General features: G+C 43.2%; 1 protein-coding gene across 1 annotated transcript in view; it reads right to left on the bottom strand.

Moving 5' to 3' along the window:
- The window catches only part of MAP3K12 (mitogen-activated protein kinase kinase kinase 12), a 121,533-nt gene extending 104,214 nt beyond the window's left edge, over positions 1–17,319 (bottom strand). Inside the window, exon 1 of the mRNA XM_030195003.1 lies at positions 16,881–17,319. Within this exon, the coding sequence (XP_030050863.1) occupies positions 16,881–17,319 (439 nt within the window). The remainder of the gene's footprint in view (positions 1–16,880) is intronic.
- Positions 17,320–22,652: the final 5,333 nt, after the last annotated feature.

Genomic DNA, 22,652 nt, shown 5'->3' with positions numbered 1-22,652 from the left:
TTTTTATCTGCTGTCATTTGTTGTGGGAGTCGATATCAGTGTGGTTTAACTAGGAGAGACTCCTGTTTGGCTAAACTACGCTGACCAGGCCGGAAGCAGTTATTCAGAGGCTCTTAACTGAAGAATACTACTGATTATCTGTTCTGACCACTGTGCTGGGGTGATCTAGGGATGGAATTGGGCAGAGCCAGAAGTTATCTGGACCCAGCCAATATTCAGTGGCGATACCCAGAAAGCTATCCGATTATCTAAGGAGTGGGAAAATTCTGTCCTAAGTTTACTGGGTAGCTATCAGGGTATTGCCACTGAATATTGGTCAGGACCGGCTTAACAACTAGATCAGATGAGCATTGGCTCAGAGTGCCGGAAATCAAGGGTGCCAAAATCCCCAGCTTCTGATGTCACTGTCCCACTTGGTCCAATGGTTAAGCATTTCCTCCCCTCCCTGTGTGGCCAGCATCTCTTCCCCCTGCTCTCCAATGCCCCAGTCCGTTTTCTTTCTCTCTCTTTCCCCCTCCCTCCCAGTGGGTCTAGCATCAGTCCTTCTCACTTCTCCTCTTTCTCATGGGTCTGACATTGCTCCCTCTCCCCCTCTTCTCCTTCTCTCCCCCACCTGCAGTCCTGCAAACTTGTTGTGAATTGCTGGCAGCATCAGTATGAAAACAGGCGGTTTCTGGCCAACCCCTGGTCTGCCCTCTGAAGCATCTGCCCACAGGAAATTACATCAGAGGAGGTGGGATATGGCAGAAGGAAGTCTCAGGGGCTGGCTGAGAGCTGCCTGTTTTCATGTTGCTGCTACCAGAAACCCATGGCAAGTTTACTGGACTTTAGGCGGGAGGGAGGGGATGATGGACTGCAGACTTATGAGTTGAAGGGAGAGTGGGAGGAACGCTGGACCAACGGAGGGAGAGGGAAGTGAGAGAGAGATACCAACCCATAGGGAGCCAATGATAGAGGTGCCAATGTAGGTGGAAGTGGGTACAACTGATGGGGTGGGGCAACAAAACAAATTGGCTCAGGGCGCCACAATCACTTGAGCCAACCTGATATTGGTAGTACCCAGATAACTCTTAGAAGCTACCCAGAACCTGATATTTAGTGCTAGTGTTCAAACAGGGACTGGAACTGAATATCCAGGTCTGATTCAGCAGGCGGTAGCCATTCTATACAACTTTTGTATACCTTTTCCTATAATGTTATTTGATTGATGTACTTAAACCTTGTTGCATTGTTCTCATGCTTAGATAATTATGTCTTTTCTATAATGTAATTTGATTGATGTATTTATAGCTTTCTGAACTGTTCTTGTTACGCTTATAACATTAATAAAAATTATTTGAAATAAAAAACAAAACAGTGTTGGCTGCTGCCAGCTGGATACTGTTGCTCTATATGGATAAAAAGAAATAAAAAGCTGAATGGACTTTCTAATTACTTGAGACTGCTCTTGATAGAAGACAACAGCTCTATTGCAAAGCAAGCAACAAGGGCCTTTTCAGTTTTATAGAGATGTGACCTCTGAAAACACACTAGAAGGATGACTGACTGATTAAGGTGGAAATCAGACACCACCTCAGGGAGGAACTTGGGATGTGTGCAGTGCAAAACTCTGTTATGATAAAATCTGGTGGGTCTGGTGGCTCAGTAGCTGCACTGTACATTGGTTCAGTTTCTCTCTCAGGTCTTCTGTTCCTTGGATGAGCTGGGGATAGTTGAAATTCACAGCCTCTGTAGGGAACTGGGAGAGTTAAGTTATCATGTAATGGGAGCACTCAATGAAATTCTTCAATGCAAGGTTTTGGGGGCCAATGAAGACCTCTGGGACAGCCCCCATCATTCTGTTTTGTTTTTCACTACTGTCTGCTGCCCACATCATCATCATCGTTTCTGTTTTTTTGTTTTTTACTACTCTCTGTGGCCCCCAACATCATTCTGGTTTTTATTTACCACTCTCTGCCTCTCTATCCAAGCTCATGACAGAAGGGGGAAGTGGATAGGAGGAAGATCTGTATGCTTGAAGGACAAGGCATTTCTCAACAAACAAACAGAATGCGTGCCTCCTCCTTTAGGATACTCCCAATGAAAAGTTTAAAGATGGCCTAGTGGGGTAGATTATCACTGGCACACAATGGTCAGCTGAGTCACAGCTCCAAATGGGAAGATATTAGTGGCTCTCCTTCAGCGTATTTAGATCTGAAGTGCCCCCAGTTTAAAAATTAGTGAAGACCACTGACCTAGTGGCTGGATTTAGAGCCCATGACTGTAGAGTTTTGCCTATTATATGTGACCGTCTCTAGGAAAAGATAATTTAAATAGCAAGTCCAAAATGTTGAGAATGGATGATTTTTCTTGCTTTGGGTCCATAAGCAGTCTGAAAAAAAGTTATGCTTAACTTTTTTTTAGTTTTTCACATAAAAGAATGGAGTTTGTATTACAAATTCTTTGCTCTAACAGATTTCATTAAAGCCTCATTTTTTGTTGCTGGTGACTGTAGTCACTTTTTCCCAGAGATGATCACATATGACTCCAGGCCAGGACTTTCTAATTAAACTCAAAGCCCAACAGAGCAGACTGCTGCATCAAAAAAAAAAAAAAAGAGAAAGAAATCTTGTATAAAAGTATAAAGATAAGTCACTAGGGCCTGAAGCTCACACCACAAAAAAATATAACCTCACAAGGGCTCAAACAGAAACTCCTAGGCCACACCAGCCTGCAAACCTCTGCCATTTGAACCCATACACTGTTCAGATTGATTCCTTCAATATCCAAGTTATGAGGATCAGATCTTCTAGATCTTATCATCAAAAAGATTACCAACACTGCAAGACACATCAATGAGCCTTCCGTGCAAGTCTTCCCTGAAGCCAGGGGCCTGCAATCATCAGTTCACAAGCTGGAGGCTGTTGATGCTGTTTTTAAAACACTGTGGGTTGTGCAAACCAGATACTTGCCACATTCTTTAATGGTTTTCAGTAATGTGCTGGATTTACACCTGTTTCTCTTGGAGAAGAAACTGGATACAATCCTGAGAACGTTCCACAATTGTGTGCAAGTACAGCATCTTGTAGATCTGCCGCGTGGGATAGGCGCATAGTGTTCTCATTATACTTTCTCCTAAAAATGTTCAAACTGGGCCAATGCAAAGGTATTAGCACCCTGGGTGAAATTTTCGGTCTTGTACCCCATTCAATTAACTCTCAGATCCCTAGGTCTCCCTCTCTCTTAAGATTTTGATTTGTAAACTCAACAGTTATGATTACCTCAACAACATTCCAAAAATATCATTTTCTAGGATCCTATGTAAATACTTAACTTTATTTCGTCTACATATACATAATAAGGGGTGATTTAGATTGTAAGCTCCTTCAGCAGTGACTATCCTTCTATGTTAAACTGTACAGTGCTGCATAACCCTAGTAGCGCTTTAGAAATGCTAAGTAGTAGTAGTAGTAGTATTTCCAAAAGCCACTTGCCTGTGTAAATGGGCTGTCTGACAACTGCCCATCCTCCCAGTGGCTAACAGAATATGTTGATGGTTGTCTAAGCTAGTGTGACTAGTAGGACCTATTGTTTTGCATTGACAGCAGTTGCTCTCTGCTGCTCCCCAGAACTGTTGCCCTAAGTAACAATCTAATCTACCTAACTGTTATGTTGGCCCTAGGACCAGTGATCGAAAATCACGCATAGGGGCACCAAGGAATGTTCTTGCCTTTCTGGCTTTTTTAGGGCAGAGGATCAGGATCAGGAACAGCAAACAGGAGAAACCTCTACATGAAAATAAAGTTAAATAAATAAAAGAAATCATGTCCAATGATCTCAGCAAGTGAAAAGGAAGCGAGGGGAGCTGCAGCAATATGAGAATTTCTGTGCATGAGCAGTAACGGGGCAATTCTATAACACGGGCTGCTAACATTTATGTGCCCATTACAGGCGTAAATATTTAGAATAAAATGCCATGAGTCCACTAAGTGCTATTCTGCAAACACATACATGGCATGCATTTGCAAGGAGGATGTATACATGGGTGGAGCTTGGGCACAGCATGGGCAGGGCTCAAACTTACAAGTGTGACTTACAGAATACTGAGTTATCTATACATCAATGATATTTAGGGGCAGATGCACCAAAGTCCCGGTAAAGCACTGATTGCTATTTTCCACCTTGGTAAAAATTACCAAGTTGGAAATAGCGAGAGATGCTCAAAAGAATCGGCAAGCAAATGAGCTGCTCGCAAAAACAGCAAGCAGCTCAGAGGGGCGGACGTCAATCGGTCACCCGAGCAGGTGCGGCTGCTCTGCGTGTGCTACAGACGTCTTTCATACATGCACACAAACTGTTTGTATTAGTGTGTAGCTTTTTCTTTTTTTTTTTTTCAAAATGTTTATCACCACCAGACCCTTGGCAGCAGTACAGGCAGGGAAGGAAGCAAGGGACAGCGAGGTGAAGGAGAGAGTGAAAGGCTGCCGCACATGTCTGGTGAGTGGGGGGCTCTAGAGATGCTGCAGCTCTCCTCAGCCATCCGGCAGCTAATATTTCAGCAGTAATGGTAAGGAAACAGCAGTACCAGCATCTCCTGACCACCCATAAAAATGTAGTCGTAAAGGTAGGCAGTCCTTTCTCGCTGAACTCCGTGCTTGCTAAACTGGCTAGAACCAGTATAAAAAGCCCATTGCTGGATTTGTTAAGTTTTGTGCATCTGGGTCCTAGGCACAAGCATTTACACCAGCTCTGTGGCTGGCCTAAGTGCCTGCACCTAATTTTAACCAAACACACCCAATGCCAAACATTTAAGCAAAAGCACCGACACCTCAGCACGTTTCACATGAGCCTCACTCATGGCTCACTAAGCCTCTTCATCGGGTCAACAATGTGCTTTGGTGAGCTCTTATAAAAACATAGCTTTATATTTATAGAAAAATAAGTCACAAAAACCTTCATATATAATCTCAAATTGCAGACCGCCCGATGTGGGCCATGTTTCGCAACTGCATCAGGGTTAGTCAAAACATATATTATGCTCACACCAACTTTAGGCACATATAAACCCAGTTATGCTAGCTTTCTATGCACTTAAACTTACAAAGTTCCATAGGTTATTATGGAACTTTGTAAGTCTAAGTGCTTTGAAAATGAGCCCATATATCTCATTATAGAATAGGCTCCTATCGGGTGCTTAATTGTAGGTGCCCTGTTATAGAATTGCCCCTATAGGTCTCCTGGCCTTTCCACACACCGCCTGAAAGATCATCCGTTCAGCTCCAAGCGTGTGTATGTGACTCAGCTGTGTGACTAGTGAACCGGCTTGTCTTCAGATGACTGCAGTCATTAGCTTATGGCATGTACACACCTGCCCCCCAACCCCTTCCCCCCCAGCCTACACACACTCACATACACAGAGCTAGGTATAGTGACTAGCTGGTCTCTCATGCGCATGTTACTTACTACATATGAAGATGAGATCTCTGTAAACTGGAAAACTCTGACGTTACAACATATTTTCCTGAATCTTATGTTACTGCAATAAAATCTATTACAATCCACAAAATATCCAGCTGCACACATTGATGACAGTGCACACTACCTAGTTATCTATGCTTGTGGTGCTGAGGAAGGAGGGGAGGAGGAGGAGCTATGTTAAGGCTGAGGCTGCTTTGCTTGTATGGTTTTCAAAATCTATGCCAGAAATGACAAACAGCAATTTAAAAAAATCCTACCTCCCAGCAAAAAGTGTCAAAGTTTCCACACTACAGTTCTAAACACAAATGGGCCGGAGGGGGGCAGCCCAAATAAGTGCCGCAGTTGGCACTCACCCAGGATATTCAATGCCATTTCTAGTGACCAGCATTGAACATCCGGGATTTTTTGGCTGGTGCTAACTTAACCAGCTAAGCAGATATTCAGTTAGCAGCAGGCAAAGATAGGACTACTATTTATGCGGTCCATTTGCCTGTTACACTTAGCTGGTAAGCATTGAATATTATCGAATGCGATATAGCCAGTTAACATTTCGGTGCAGACTATGAATATTCAGTGGAGATAACCGGCTATCTTGCACTGAATATTCACGGTTAGTCGCCAAAATGCTATTTAACCAGTCAGCGACCATTGATGGCTGGTTAAATAGCTTTGAATATGGGGGGACAGACTATAGTCCTGACCCCACTCTATAATCTCTTATCTCAACCACTCCATTGCCCAAAATGCTCCCCCTACAGTACCTAACCTTTCCAGTCATCCTTGAGTCCCCTACCTCACATTCTCTGACCCTCCCCATAGCCCCAGATTCTAGGGTCCCCATAATCCCTGATGCTAGGGTCCACCTTGGGGATCAACACTCAAGAAAAAGATCTGGGTGTCATTGTACATAATACACTAAAATCTTCTGCTCAGTGTGCGGCAGCGGCGACCAAAAAACAAAAATGATGCTAGGAATTATTAGGAAAGGGATAGTGAATAAGACCGAAAATACCATAATGCCATTGTATCGCTCCATGATGCGACCACACCTTGAGTACTGCATTCAGTTCTGATCACCGTATCTCAAAAAAGATATAGCGGAATTAGAAAAGGTTCAAAGAAGAGTGACCAAAATGATAAAGGGGATGGAACTCCTCTCGTATGAGGAAAGGCTAAAGAGGTTAGGGCTTTTCAGCTTGGAAAAGAGACGGTTGAGGGGAGATATGATTGAGGTCTAAAAGGACAAAGACTAGGGGACACTCGAGGAATTTACATGGAAATACTTTTAAAACAAATAGGAGGAAATATTTTTTCACTCAATGAATAGTTAAGCTCTGGAACTCATTGCCGGAGGATGTGGTAACAGTGGTTAGTGTATCTCGGTTTAAAAAAGGTTTGGACATATTCATAGAGAAGAAGTCCATAGTCTGATATTGAGACAGACATGGGAAAGCAACTTTTACCCCAGTATTGGTAGCATGGAATGTTGCTGCTAATTGGGATTCTGCCAGGTACTTGTGACCTGGCTTGGCCACTGTTTGGAAAACAGGATACTGGGCTAGATGGACCATTGGTCTGACCCAGTATGGTTACTCTTATGTTCTATATTGTCACCTTACAATTACATACATGTGTTTCTACAGGTCAACACTTTATCTCAAATTCTCCGACCCTCTCTGTAGTTCCCACACCTTCCAGCCTATACTTCCTAACCAACCAATCTCCCTGAATCTACATTCATTGGGCCATATGCGGGCTATGGTCTTCATTTATCGGCCCTCAATTTGCAATAGTCTTTGAACTTCAACAGCTCCTGCCCTCTCCCAAAATATTCAACCCCTCACCTCCTGCCCCATTTCACTGCCCATGGTCATCTAGCCCAGTCCTAGACCCTCCTCCACAATCCTTATAACCACCCTCTTACATACTCTCCCTACCCCATCCATACTCTTATCACCCAGGCTCCTAAACATTCTGTCTTGAGCCAGCATTAATGACGTATTCAGCTTCTCCCAAAACTTCTCCTGTTCAAGCTTTAATCCCCTATCCAGCCCCTCCCAAACTCCTTCCCCTGATCAAATTAGTCCATGCTTTTGTTACAAGTAGACTGGACTACTGTAATTCTTTATATTTAGGTCTTACATAAAATAGTGTAAAACGGCTTCAACTAGTCCAAAATACTGCAGCTCGTTTAATAACTAATAAAAAGAAATCTGATGATGTCATGCCACTTTTGAAAGATCTACATTGGTTGCCAATTTCTGCCAGGATAACATTTAAGTTGTTGTGCTTAGTTTTTAAAGCATTTCATTTAAGAGCACCAACTTATCTGGCTAACAAATTATTCAAACAAGATCACTGTCACCCTCTGCGTTCTTCACAACATTGTTTTCTGCAACTTCTCTCTCTTAAGGTTGTGAAATTTTGTAACGGGACTTTTTGCTATTCTGGACCTTTTGTTTATAGAACTCTGTACCTTCAAATGTTCGTGATTTACTCAGTTATCTTGGATTTCTCAAGGCTTTGAAGACGTGGATTTCTGAACATGCTTTTGTTGGACTATAGGTTAAATCTTTTGAGCATGCCTTCACTGAACTATAGGTCTTAAAAATTGTTGCTTGATTTTTTAAATTTGTGTTTTAAGTTGTACTTTATTTATGTTTTTTTTTGTTATGATCATTGTTTAGTTTTGTATACCGCTTTAAGACTTTGCTGTACTAAGCGGTATATTAAATAATTAAATCAAATCAAGTCAAAATCAAATCAATCTCCCTTACCCCGGCACTGACCTTCTACCCAGCTTCTCCCAACTCCATTGCCTGACCCAGCTCTAACCTCCCAAACTCCCTCCCTAAACTAACCTCCTAACCAGCCTCTTCCAATATCCAAGCCTTGAGCCGCTATAACTTCTACTCATTATTTTCTAAACTATCCCTACCCCAATACAGCTCTAACCTGCTACCCAGTCTTTCAAAAACTCCCTGTCTAGGCCCAAGTCCAACCTACCCAACAGTCTGTGGGTGCAGGGGATGGCCTGTATGTGTATTTCTTGGGTGCTATGGATGGGTTAAACCTGTGTTCTCAGGCGATAGGGACTGTTTGTACATGATGAGAACTGACTGTATGTATATTCCTTTGGGTCACTGTGATCTGTGTGTGTTATATTGAGAGACAGAAGCAGATGCCCCATGAGAGGATTAGGGTCACTGCATTGACACAGTTAGTGCCTTTTGTCTTTAAGGGATCCCAAGCAGATGTCTCAAGTATAGAAATAAAAGTGAAGGGACAAGGAGAAACAGCTGGCGCAAGGCTCCAGCAGGAATATCTCACAGGTTCCGAGACAAAGCTCAAGGGATATCTTCTCCTCTGTCACCCAGTCTCATGTGCTGTCGTACCAAGAAAGGAAAGATGCGGTATAGGGCAAAAGAAAAGGGTTGGGAAGAATCCTTCGTTTGCAGGCACTAAAAACAGTCCACTGCAATCTTCCAGATTTCAAGGTCGAGAACCAACTAGGCAACACAGTGACACACAGAAAGAGACAATAACAAAATAGAGAGAGGGAGAGAGGGAGAATGAGAGAAACAGGACTGTTTAACAGGCCAAATAAATGGCTGATTTTCTATTAGGGGAAGCAAGCTTATTGTAAGAGAAACTGATAATATGTTAACCAGCATACTGGAAAATGACATTGGCTCTTCAGTTTTCTGCTTTTGTTTTCATAACAATTGATTTTTTTTTTTGTATTGGTAAAATGTAATAAGCAATACAAGAAATTGTGAAGAAAAGAGAAGCAGTGGCCAGCAGGAACTTTTAAACCTGCAACCTAATTCCAGCACTCTGCCTACCCAGCAGCAGCCTGTCATTCTATCCTCACATACTTCTACTCCCTCCTCCCCTTCTGCCCTCTTTTGGTCCCACATCAGCACAGGCAGGTTACTCCTGTGGGAATTCGGAGCAAAAAACCCCTAAAAGTCTGTGAACAGTATTTTAAAATTCTGCAACATTTTGCAATGTTTAAATTTTTTTTACACAGAACTCCCCCATCAGAAGGCCCAAATCCTACCCCAGGCCTCAGATCTCTTACCCCACCTTTTCCCTCCTTAGGTTCTACTCTTCCCAGCTCTCTCTCTCTCCAACTGTAGTTCTCTCGCATCATCCCTCAGCCTTCCTTGCCCCACCTTCTCTATCCCTCTAACTCCCAGCAAAACCCCTCTTTCCCCAATGTTTTCCCCCTCCCATATACATACCCTTCCTCACTTTCTTTCACCCCCACCCAAACACATACTCCTATCTGTTCATCTTTATCTCCCAGCACAAATTCTCCCCTGGCCTCCATGCATGCACAACCCTCCACCTCTCCTCTTCTTTCCCAGGCACATACTCCACCTCACTTTCTATCCCCCCACCAAGGCACATCCTCAAGTAGGCTCACCATACACCATGGCACACCATCAAGCTTGCTCTGTCCCCACACCTTCATGGCATACCCCATAGCTTGCTCTGCCCACATCCTACCTTCATCTAACTTCTATATTCTCAAGCTTGTTAATGCCCCCCTCCCCCCCTGCACTCAGCTCCCCACCCCTCCAGCCCAGTCTCTTCCCTCTCTGCCCTGGTTGTGCAGCAAGAGGTGAATGGCTGCACACCAGGCAGTGTCCTCCTCCTTCTCTGCTCTCATAGGCCCAGCTGCTCATTTGAAACACGCGGTTGTGTAGAGGCCCCACACGGTTCAAATATATAGTCAGGTCTAGGATGTCAGAGGGGAGGACATGGCTTGATGTGCAGCCATTCACCTCCCCCCTCTTGCTGCGCAATCGGGGTAGAGAGGGGGGAGGGAAATGAAGGACAGCTGCCTGTACCGGTGCCTGTGCAGAATTCTGCATAGTAAATGTGAAATTGTGTGCAAATTCTGCATTGTACAGTTGTGCAAAATTTCCTCAGAAGTAGGCCCTGCTGGTACTAGTGAACAGCAGCAGTAGTTGCAGTCTCCCACCATATGCTCACTGTCCCTGCATTGGATCCTCCTCCTCTGGCATGGGTTTCCTTTCCAAACAGGAAGCCTTCCTGGCAGGAAAGGTCATATTCTAGGGTCCAGGGCTGCTCAGCACAGCTTCCCAGCTTCCAGAAAGAGATGACACAGGTGCATGTGGTGGAGTAAGAGGCAGCAATGCTGTGCTAAGTGAAGAGAAGCAAAGAAAGCACACACACAGTATTACTTTGGTAACATGTGTATAAGTTGGCATGATGATAAAAGTTCCAAGCAAAAAACACAGATCAATAATGAGAGGCAAACACAGAGTGAAGACAGGGCACAGAAAGACAGCTAAATAGGTCCTGGATAGACTGATATTAGAGAGATGAATTGATACTGGAGTGATGGGTCAGTATTAGAAAGGAACGGAGTATCATACAAAATATATTCTGGTCCTAATCCAGTATTTTTTTTCATACCTGTTGGCATGTATAAACACAGGTGTGTTGTTTGTGTACATTCTTCTGCTACAGCTATGGGTGTCTTTCGTGTGTATGAGGCAGTATATCTCCCTCTCTTAGGTCAGCACATACAATGAGAGGAATGAACCATATCACTATATCAGATGTACTCTATGTCCAGCTGTGGGAGTTTCATGTGTAACTATGGGCTTCTCTTGCAACTTTTGGATCCTGTCCACAATACAATTTAACAATCCATCAATATTGGGTTTCCAGTTTTGCAATATTGTTAAATATGAAGCAAAAACACACCAAGGACTGCCTAGAATATGCAGGCTGGGTCCAAGACTCAATACTTCTAAATAACAAAACAATCAGCCAGTACAGAGTGAGGAGGTAGATACAGAGATAATACAAAGTTCCCTCAAGTGAAATACAATGTAAAAGCATCAAAATATCAAACAAATTTTTAATGGATCATCATAAAATACAAACTCCTAAGAACTCCTCCAGAGTGGAGGAGTGGCCTAGTGGTTAGAGTGCCAGTCTTGACATCCAGAGGGGGACCAGTTCAAATCCCACTGCTACTCCCTGTGATCTTGGGCAAGTCACTTAACCCTCCATTGCCTCATGTACAAACTTAGATTGTGAGACCTCCAGGGACAGAAATACCCAGTGTACTTGAATGTAACTTACTTTGAGCTACTACTAAAAAAGGTGTGAGCAAAATCTAAATAAATAAATATGAGCTCCATGGTTGTTATAATCACCAGTCCACTATTTATAGCTATTTAAAAAAAAAAAAACACTTTTTATGTGCCATATCAATAATTTCAAGCCTCAAAATAATGACAAGCAACATATCACACACAAAAAAATACACACTTTGGAAACATATTCAAACCCGGAAGAGGGGGGGGGGGGAACCTCCCTCAAGTCATCAAACTGCATTAGGCTTTAAGTCTCATTATTTACGCAAAGGCCCACCCCCACAAACATAACAAACATTACTCCCTACATCACAGAGGTTGCCGTTCATGACTCTTCCAATACCTGACCCAAAATTTATTGTAGACATCAACTTTCTCCTTAAAAGAATAAGATAACTTTCAGTAGCAGCTATCTCCGCCACTTGCGTGGACCAGTGGGCCAGGAAGGGCATCTCTTTCCAAAAGATGGCTATAGTGTATCAAGCAGCATCAATCAAATGACCAGCCAGCAACCAATGCCCCCCCCTATTCAAATGCCCAAAAGGCAAAGAAGAGGGGGCAGAGTGAGAAGCCTACACAATATCCTCATGATCTCCCATTTATCCATTGACAAAAAAGAGCTACTATTCAGCAGGAACACTACATATGGAAATAATCTCCTTAGTCCCTGCAGCCCCTCCAATGCAAATTTGTAATTGCCCCAGCGTACTGAACATATAACGGGCGAAAGCTAGGTGCAATGTAATAATTTAACCATTAGATCCACCTACCGACAACACATGAAGACCAAATGGTCTACTGGCCAACTTATCGCCCAGTTGGAAACATCTAGTGACTCTTGGAGGTCTTCATTCCACTGATCAACAACCCACTGTAAAGGTGCTATATAGGATAATTGAGAAAGCCATTTCTTGGCCATGCAAGAACACAAACATTTCCACAGGCCTGGGCTGTCATCTTGCCAGCCTCGCCCATACAAATGATCCAAGGCAGCACAACTATGCTGATATAAATCTTCCATTTGCATATCCATTGAGAATTCCTACGCTATGGACCCAAAATCCTTACACTGTCCCCCTTGATCAATTGCAATACAAACCGCAAACCCTGCTGCTCCCATTGTACTATTTCTTCAGAGAAAGTACAGTAAGATATATGTGTACTTTTCCTCAATGGAGTAATTGGGGATATTTATTTTATTTTTATTTTATTTGTAGCATTTATATCCCACATTTTCCCACCCATGGGTAGGCTAAATGTGGCTTACATCAGTGTAAAAAGGCTTACATCAATCTAATAACAAACAATCAGATACATTAAGGTTGAAGTAGTTGGTGAGTAAGGACAGAGGGGAAGAAAAGAGAAAAGGTGCAGAAGAGTTCAATACATCCGTATAACAGTAACAGCTCAGGAGTCACTAACACAATGCGGGACTTTAGGGTAAGCTTTTCTAAATAATGTGGTCTTCAGTGACAGTCTGAAAGTCGGTTGATCGTAAGTAGTTTTTACTGATTTGGGTAAACCATTCCGCAATCGAGAGCTGATATAGGGAAAGGTAGATGCGTAACTGGTTTTCTACTTGAGGCCATTACATGTGGGCTAGTGGAGATTTAAGTATGAACGAGAATATTATCTTGTTTCATATGTCTAACATCCCAAAAACAAGAGAGCAAAACAATAGAGAATGGCAAAACAGCCTTCAAATTTCATGGTAAAGTAAGAAACAGCAGAAGCAAATATCCCCTACCTGTGCCTCCTTGCTGTCAGATTCTGTGCCCTGAAACCATGTAGTGGACTGAGTCCACCAGAAATTCAGCATATTTTTTTCTTGGCTGCCTCTCTCTGGAATTGTCTCCCAAAACATCTTAGATTGGAAGAGTCTTATATTAAATTTTGAAAATTTTTGAAAACGTATTTATTCTTGGAGACAGTCGAAAATAATCTGTGATAAAATGGCAATACTACTTAGAATTGACTATGCAGTAAAATTTATATGTTAGTCATGTTGTTGTTATGAATGGCTGTTTAGCAGAATTGGTGTTTTATCTTTTAATGAATTTAGTTTGCTTTCCTATCAACTTGTTGGAGTTCTTTTATGTTTTTATTATTATTTCTATATTAATATGTAAACTGTTTCTGTTTTGTAACCACAATTTGAGACGGTATAGTAAAATGAATAAACAATAAACAACGAATTCCCACTGCATCTCCTTGTGGCCATGGACAAGTTACTTAACCCTCCATTGCCCCAGGTACAAAACTTAAATTGTGAGCCCTCTAGGGCCAGAGAAAGTACCTGCATATAGTGTGTACAGCACTGCATACATTTAGTAGCTCTATAGAAATGATTTTAAAAAATCCTGTGAGTTGGGCACATGCCCTGCCATATTTAGGCACCCACACTGATGCCAGCTCTATTTCTAGTGTAATTGCAGGTGCGTAAATGTAAAGTGCGCTGATGTGGGGTTACACTGGGCTGAATCTGGCTGCTGGAAGTGAACAATCAGATCTTTGCAGACCACTACAGCTTATCCAAGTCTGGCTGGCATTCGGGTAGCTAACTGGGCATAGTTAGGACTGCATTTCATGTGGTCCAACTTGCCTCAGTTATCGAGCCATCAGCATTGAATATTAGCGATGTGTGGAGACAATGAAGAGCAAGACATGGCCCTCAACATCCATGTCTTTTCAGCCGGCCTAGGAGGAGCAGTTGGCTATAAGCTTGGTGGACTGGATTGGACTCAGACTTTCCTGGGGAGTCAATTTAAATTGCAACAGCAAGTCCTTTTCTTCTTTGCAGCCACTGTTTTTCAAGCGCTCCTTAAGGCCCACCTTTTCACTCAGGCTTTTCCCCTTCCTTTCCCATAATTGATCTGGCTGGGCTGTGTGTCCTGAACCAGAACTACCCCTTCCCTACCCTAGAACTACCCTTCCCTGATCTGCTATCCCTGTTTATGTTTTGTTGGAGATCCTTTCTATCGTTTGTTTTTTGTATTTGCATTTCAATTTACAAGACATAGGAAACTGTAATATATATTCAAAGACAGAAAACAAAACTTGAACATAGTCCACCTAAATGCCAGGGGATCCAATAGCAGTAAACCCAAGGAAAGATGGATGTTTTCAGGAAAAAGAAAAATAGACGCAATAAGTAAGAAAATCCCCTCTCCTCGTATTCACTAGACTTGAATTAAAATAGCAAGGGCCCTGTTTACTAAGGTGTGCAAGCGTTTTTAGTGTGTGTTAAAAATTTGCGCACTAACCGTGTAGACGCCCACAGGAATATTATGGGCATCTACACAGTTAGTGCATGCTAATAATTAGTGAACACTAAAATCGCTAGTGCACCTCTAGTGCAGCTTAGTAAACAGGACCCTAATCCTAGACAATCACAGCTGAGGGGTCGGCACTTCTGAGAATATGGTTCAAGCAATTAGCTTAGTGGAGTTTAAAAAGGGTTGGAATAGCTTCCTAAAGGAAAAGTCCATAGGTCATTATTAGGATGGACTTGGGGAAGATCTGCTGCTAGGATAAGCAGCATAAAATGAATTGTACTTTTTTGGGATCTTGCCAGGTACTTGTGACCTGAATTGGTCACTGCTGGAAACAGGATGCTGGGCTTGATAGACTTTTGGTCTGCCCCAGTATGGTAAACACTTGTGTACTTATGATTGTAACCACAGAAAGGCAGTATATCAAATCCCATTCCCTTTCCCTCTTTTTAAAAAAGACACTTAGAGGGGCATTTTTGATATGACATCCAAGTCGGACTTTGGACGTTTTACACTAATTGTGCCAAATCCGAATAGAAAACATGACCATTTTCAAAACAGCAAAATGTCTATCTTTTTTTTTTTTTTTAAATACCATTTGTAACAAGTTTTTGTGTTCTGTTCATTTATCTTTTCAGACCATTAAAAAAAAGAAAAGAAAAGAAAAACCCTGTACAAGTGAAAAATGTGGAAAAGAAAGCCATTGGGATGTAGGAGCTGCCAGAATTTGTTGTAGACTGGTCCCCCAGACATCCCAGTACAGTAATGAAACACTCTAGGGGGCACTGCACTGGACTTCAAATAAATGCTCCCAGGTACACATCTCACCGTTGCTCCCTTATCTTATCTGCGGAGCCCTTCAAAACCCACTCAAAACCTACTACCTCCAACTGTACATCACTACAATAGCCCTTATGGGTGAAGGGGGCACCTATCTGTGGGTACAGTGGGTTTCTGATTAGTTTTGGAGGGCTCGCAGTTTCCACTACAAATGTAACAGGGGGAGGTATGGATCTGGGTCCACCTGTCTGCAGTGCACTGCACCCATCACTATACTACTCCAGGGACATGCATGCTGCTCTACTGGACCTGAGTATAACATTTGAGGCTGGCATACAGGCTGATAAATACTACTCTATTCACATTTTGGGGGGGGGGGGGGGTGGGAGGAGGTCAGTGGTCATCTGGTCATTTTTCTGTGCCTTATTCATTCAAAAAACAGGTCTAGATCAAAAACGTTTAGATTTTTGCCCTAGACATTTTTGTTTTGTTCCATTATGGCTGTAAAACGTCCAAATGTTAGGCATGCCCTAATCCCACCTTTGAAACGCCCTGACACGTCCCCTTGTGAAGTGGATGCACTGCAGATGAATTGCATAGATAGATGTTTGCAAAACAAGTTTTGAAAATACTGATTTGGACGTTTTGAGAAGATTTTCATCCAAATGGTGCATTATGACACTTTTTCAATGTTTTTCTTGTTTGAAAATGACCAGCGTAGACACCCATGTGTGGTGTTTTTTTTAATGGGCACCTAAGGCCTGTAATAAAATTACTCTCATAGTGGTGGTCAATATACATATTAACGCGGCCGGCGTTTAAATGAATATGCTGACCGCCACTGCAGAACATGTTAGTATGCACACTTTACACTAGCCAATTTTCACAAAACAAACTACTATACTCAACTGGTTTCTCAATGAAAATTAGCCACAAAGTATAGGAACCACAGTCCTTACTCCAAATCGCCTCCTAAATCCCTGAACATAAAATGTACTGTTTCAAATATGTGAACCTGACTTGTGGACTGCTAACTCAATGTTTAGATCTAGTCAATATGGCAGACAGACAGATCCTGCAAAGGCACAGGACAGAAAGAGACAGATCACTGCACTAACAGCCTGTATAAAGAGATGACAGTACTGCATACATACAGATACACAAAAAGCACATTGATCCTGAGTCACTGACACAATCAGAAAAACGGCTACAGTCACATGCTTCTTACCTTCGGTATGCTGTTTGTGTTCAGTGGAATATGCTTTCCCAATCATGGTCCATACAGGCCTGAGGCAACCAAAGAGCCCTTCCAAGAACCCACTGCCCGCCTGGCACTGGATCCGCACCTCGTCGGCCCGGTACCTGCCAAGCCTGTCCTCAAGGACAGGGGGTGCTCCAGCCCCTGCCCCACTGCCCCCTCCAGCCTCCTGCTCATGCAGCTGCAGCACACTGTTAGCAAACTGCGCCCGAGGGTCTTCACCAGGGCTGTGTGCCCCCCCATCCACATTCACCATGTCCCGCAGCACGCACTGGGTGGGCGTGAGGTCCTTCTCTGGGGTACAGTCTGGAGTCTCAGGATCCAGTTTCCGGATGGAGCTCTCCGTCAGGATGGTGTTGAAGCTGGAGAAGGAAGGGGAAGGGGTGCGGGTCTCATGAAGGCAGGCCATGCTGAGCTCGGACCATTAGCACCAGCAGCTACTGTCTGTTCAGCTCTTTATGGACAGCGTCCCAAAGTTGCAAACTTTATCCTACGGCCCAAAAAAACACACAAAGAACATATGAGTATCCACTGCAATTAAGAAAATCACACAGATCAAATTCAGCATGCCATCAGTGTACACAGCTTTGAGTCATTTTTAAGTTCATTATAGGCATAGTTTGGGATGAGCATAGGGGTAGTGCCCCCCCCCCAAATATTGCAGGTGCTAATGCTGAACTGGTCCCCTTGTTCCTGCTGCCAATGACTTCTTTAACCTTTTCCCCTTCCCCCCCACAATAAAGAAGGCAATCTACATCAACAGTGTTCATAAAAAGTGCCAAACTGAATGCACTGCAAAAATCGAGTGCTTCATTTATCTAGCGGGCAGATACAGCAAGGGCAGCAGCAGTAGCACAAGCTCTATGGCAGGGAAAGATCTCATCAATTCCTTGAATTTCTGCTTTTTGTAGTTTCAGTCAAGGACACTGGTGGCAGGATATCCTACTGCTCAGTTCTGACAGTTACAGGGATAAGATTGGTGGTGGGGTGGGGCAATGTGCAGACCACCTATGCCTTATGTTCTCTGTGCAGCTGCGTCTGAACAATAAGGTGTCCTGCCACATGTCAAGTTTCTGTAAATAAGACAGAAGGAGGTTTTTGGAAATGAATGGCATTTTTTCCCATGATACAGATTTTTTTTATTCATAGGCCTCTTTTGAACTGCAGAATTATTACTAACAAGCAAAAGCAGTATATTTTCAGACTTCTGTTCTACTTTAAAGGGGCCACAGGATAAGAAATCTTTGAATCTGAGAATTGTTTCAGCTAGTTTTCAAATCCACACTTTTCACAGCTACAGAAAATATAAGTAACTCATGGATATCCGACTGTTTTATTTGTCGTCATTTACTATGTTACTGTGTACAGACAAGGAACCGACAGAGCCAAGAGGTAATGGGCAGTAGGCTGTGTCATGCTTGTGAGTCGCCCTCTGTCTGATTCTCCTCTGAAAACTCTATCTGTGTAAAAACATCCTTCCACAAAATTACATCTGCTGAAACTAGTCAGAATGAAAGTTTCAGGAATAAATGTCCTTTCCCCTTCAATGTTAGGTTATATCTAATCCTCCTGGAAGTGGAGAGTCATGATTTTTCCCAATGAGGGAAGGTTTATGGGTAAGCTTTGCCTGACAGCTGCAGGAGATCTTTAGCAATGAAAAACCCTTGCTATGCTGAAAAGGTGATTTATGATTTGTCAAGGTAAAGCTGAATAACAAAAATATTAACGTAACTGTAAAATTTTATTACCAACAACAAAAAAATAAACCCTGAAAATGTCTTTGGTTATAGGAGTGACCAACACCATGACAGTAAAAGGGGGTTCCTGCATCTTTATTTTTAATGGGAGGTTTTAATCTTCCTGCTTTGGTCAGTCTAAACAGCTCTGTGTTCCCCAGTACATTGGGTGGCAAGGCTTTAAACCTTTCCCCCTCATATTACTTACATTTTTAACTCACTCAAAAGCGAATTGGTTCAGAGTCTCAGACCTTACATTTGGATATTAACCCAAAGGAGGACTAGAAGTGGTGACAAGAAATTGCAGGCCCTGTCTGCTGATCAACTAGGAACTATCCAAGGTCCTGAATCCTGTTTGCAATTATTTCAACAACAGGGGTTGTAAAAATGTGGACTTTCTGTTTTCTTCGTGTTCTAATACTGCTGTGGGTCATATTAAGGCTTTTGGGATCCTACTCACTAAACATTTACTTCATAGACAAAATGGGAGAAAACTTTAGTAAACAGGCCTCGGAGTTGCCATAAACAAGATAAATTTTAACACTTGTGCTGCGTGCTGTGAAAGGGACATTTTTGTGTAAGGAATGATGAGGGTCTTGTGTTCATGAAATACCAGCAGCATGGGGATAGTGTCAATATGTTGCTGGCCCAACAAATATAAGCCTTTTAACAAAATAAAAACAAGGGGCAGGGAGATGTATTAAGGGAAGCGTCATGAAAGAATTTAGAGGTCCTCTTACAAAGGTCTAGTAAAAAAGGGCCTATTTTCAATTTTTTTTTAAATTAATGACCATGTGCTAATGTTACCATTAATGCATAGGTTTTTTTTCTTTAAATTATCACATGAGCCCTTACTGCCACCCATCCTGTAGGTGGTAATGGCTCACACAGTATCCCTGTGCCAACCAGTTAGCATACAGTAGTGTATTGTGCTAACTGGCTAGCGTAGAAATGTGCACTCGTTGCCACTGATGCCCCCCCCCCAAAAAAAAATGTTTTAGCATGTGGTTAGTGAACATACATTTCAAAGTTACGTCCGGTGGTACTGCATTTTTAGCTGTATTAGGCAGTTTAGTAAAAGGACCCCTTTGTGTGGCAGCCAGTGTAAAGTGAGATGCACCAATTCTTCTTGTGACAGGGAAGAGCCTGTCTGGTTATTAGAAATGGCTCCCTACTCATGCTGAACTCACTTACCCCCTCCCCTTCCATATACTGTAGGAAGAAAGCAGGCAGGAACTGTTTCCTTGCTTGATTGGTAGCGTGTTTATTTTCTTGGCTTCATATTCCTGACAGCTCAGCACACTGAGCAATGTTCTGCCCACAGCTCTGCCTCGTCATGTAGCCTGCCATAAAATTACCACCAGCATGCGAGGGCCTAATTCACTGTAAAGTGATTGTAACCTGAGCCACTGCTAGAACACATGGCTCCACTTGCTCACAAGCAGGGAAACAAAGGTCAGATCTGCATACCCATAGCTTCCAGGCTCCTGCAAGGGAACCTACCCCCTCCTCACATGACTGCACAACATGAAAAGAAGGCATGAGTGAAAACCATGCTTTTCATGGATTTTCTTGTGTTTTCCACCTTAATTTATAGGAAACCATTTGCACCTCATCAAATTTGCATTATTTTCAACAGCGCATGGTACAAGACTATGGTAGACCTGCACCCCTCCCTCCAAGTTTGAACCTGATTAATGAATTTTTAGAGATGTTACCATGCTCCAGACAGATAAACGGATTGAACATGTCCATGAATGCTTTTGACATGTACTGAAAAACCTGATAAAGAGTTGTTTCAATGTTTTTGTACTGACCCTGGGCAATCACTGCTTTCAAGAGTATTGTTTCAAGCAGAGATTCCCTTGGGTCTTACTGCCTAGCATTTAAATGAGAGATGGAAACTGCAACATCTGTTGAGCTGAAACCTACTAGCTCTGCTGGGCAATGGACTGGATTCTGGGAAGAAGGCACTGGCTTGAACTGTGTCTAGAAGCGCCTATTAACTCCAACTGTTGAGAGGGAAGATGGTAGTTTGGGTAGTTTATAATGAACCCTAATAGCTCCAACACCTGGACAGTTTTCCACAGGAAATCCTGATCTTCTTCTCTGGATGCGTTCTTGAGTAGCCAATCCTTCAGGTAGGGAAACATATGCATACCCAATCTGCATAGACACACACACTGTGACTACGGAAAGATACTTGGTGAATACTTGGGGAGCAAATGCAAAGCCAAAAGACAGAATGCAATACTGATAATGGTGTTTCACTACTCGAAATCAGAGGTACTTCCTGTGACTGGGAAGTATCTGAATGTAGGTGTAAGCATCCTTTAAGTCCAGAGAGCACAGCCAATCATTTGCCTGGGAATGCAGGTGCCCAGGGAAACCATCCTGAACTTTTCTTTGAGGGGATATTTGCTCAGGGCCCTTAGGTTAAGATGGAATGCAATGCTCCCTATCTTCTTGGGCACCAGGAAGTAATTGGAATAGAATCCCTTCCCTTTTTTGACCACATGGGCCTGTAAAAGGAAGGAGAATTCTTTTACGAGCACATCCTGATGCTGCGAGCTGAAATTTGACACTCTTGGTGGACAATTTGGAGGAATTTGTTTCCACTTTAAGGTGTAAACCTCCCCCCTGCCCAGACTATTTGCAGAACCCACTGGTCAGAGATTACAAGGGGCCATCTTGCATATGAAAAATATAGCCTGCCCCATACCAGCACATCATCTGGGACAGTCCCTTTTATCATGGTTAATGCTCTCCTGGAGCCAGTCAAAAGCTCATCCCTTGTGGATCTGGTTGGACCTCTGTTGCCTAGGCTTGGAGCAAGGCCCCTGGGATTGCTGGGAAGGGCAGACAGAAGCATATCTACACTTTTGAGAGTAGTAGGATCTCCTTTTGCTCCCACTTGAAAGCCTCTGGGAAGTAAAGGCTGCAGACGGAGTAGGCTAAGGGACTTCATAGTGTCTGTTCTTTTCTTGCTAAAGTCTGTGACATCCTCCACTTTGTCCTCAAAAAGGCTGTCATTTCAGCCACCGGTTTTTCCTGAATTGCCGGTTCTAGGTCTGAGACATGCAGCCAGATGAGTCTACGCATACTTCTACCTAATGCGGAAATCCTGGATGCCAGCTACACTGAAAGCATCATAGGTTGCCTGGGCCTAGTGCTGTAGACATTCTTTCTGCTTGGCTACTAACACATGGAGCTCTGCAGCCTTATCTGCAGGTAGAGAGTCTGCAGACTCTGATATATTGTGCACCAAGTTCCGCAAGCAAATTCTCATGTACAGCTGATAGGACTCATAAACCTTTCTCCCAAAAGATTCTAAGGTCCTAGCATCCTGCCCTGGGGTGCTGATGCTTGGGTTCTAGAACTCTTAGCCCTTTTGAGAGCAATTTGACTAGAGTGGTGTGGAAGCTGTTGCTTCTCGAATCTGGGAGCCTCCTTGACGCTATACATAGAGCCCATCTTCTGAGGAACTGGCTACACAGAGAGAGGGGTCTTCCAACTCTTCATCTGTGCCTGCCTCAGGATACAATGCAATGGCACTGTCTTGGCCTCCTTAGGGGGAATCCTCATAGTCAAGGACATCCAAAACTTTAGCCCTGGGCTCCTCCTCAACTTCCAAATCAAATGGAATGGCCTTGGCCATTTCTAGTAAAATAAAATGATGAAGGATTGTTCCTCTGATGGGGACGGGTCTGATGGTAGACCAAGGGAGCCCTCCTCTGGTTCCATATCAGACACCCAGGAATGGTCTGAATCAGACTCAGCTAAGTATTCCTCTTGAGGAGACCGAGTCTGTGTATGCCTCAGACAACTAGACTGACATCTAGACTCTGGGCCAGAGTGCCAAGGGATAGGTCCCATCCTGGAAACCAGGGGAGCTTCCTCTCCCAATGGGTTGGAGTGGTGCACTGCCTCTTCCATTGAGGCACCAGTGTCTGTGCACGGGCAACAGAGAAAGGATAGGCCTCGAGGATCATTTCAGATGGAGACA

The sequence above is a fragment of the Microcaecilia unicolor genome, chromosome 3 (genome assembly GCF_901765095.1).
Source record: "Microcaecilia unicolor chromosome 3, aMicUni1.1, whole genome shotgun sequence".
Taxonomy (NCBI): Eukaryota; Metazoa; Chordata; class Amphibia; order Gymnophiona; family Siphonopidae; genus Microcaecilia; species Microcaecilia unicolor.
Note: the sequence above shows the minus strand (reverse complement) of the source record. Positions and strands in the feature narration are given on the sequence as shown.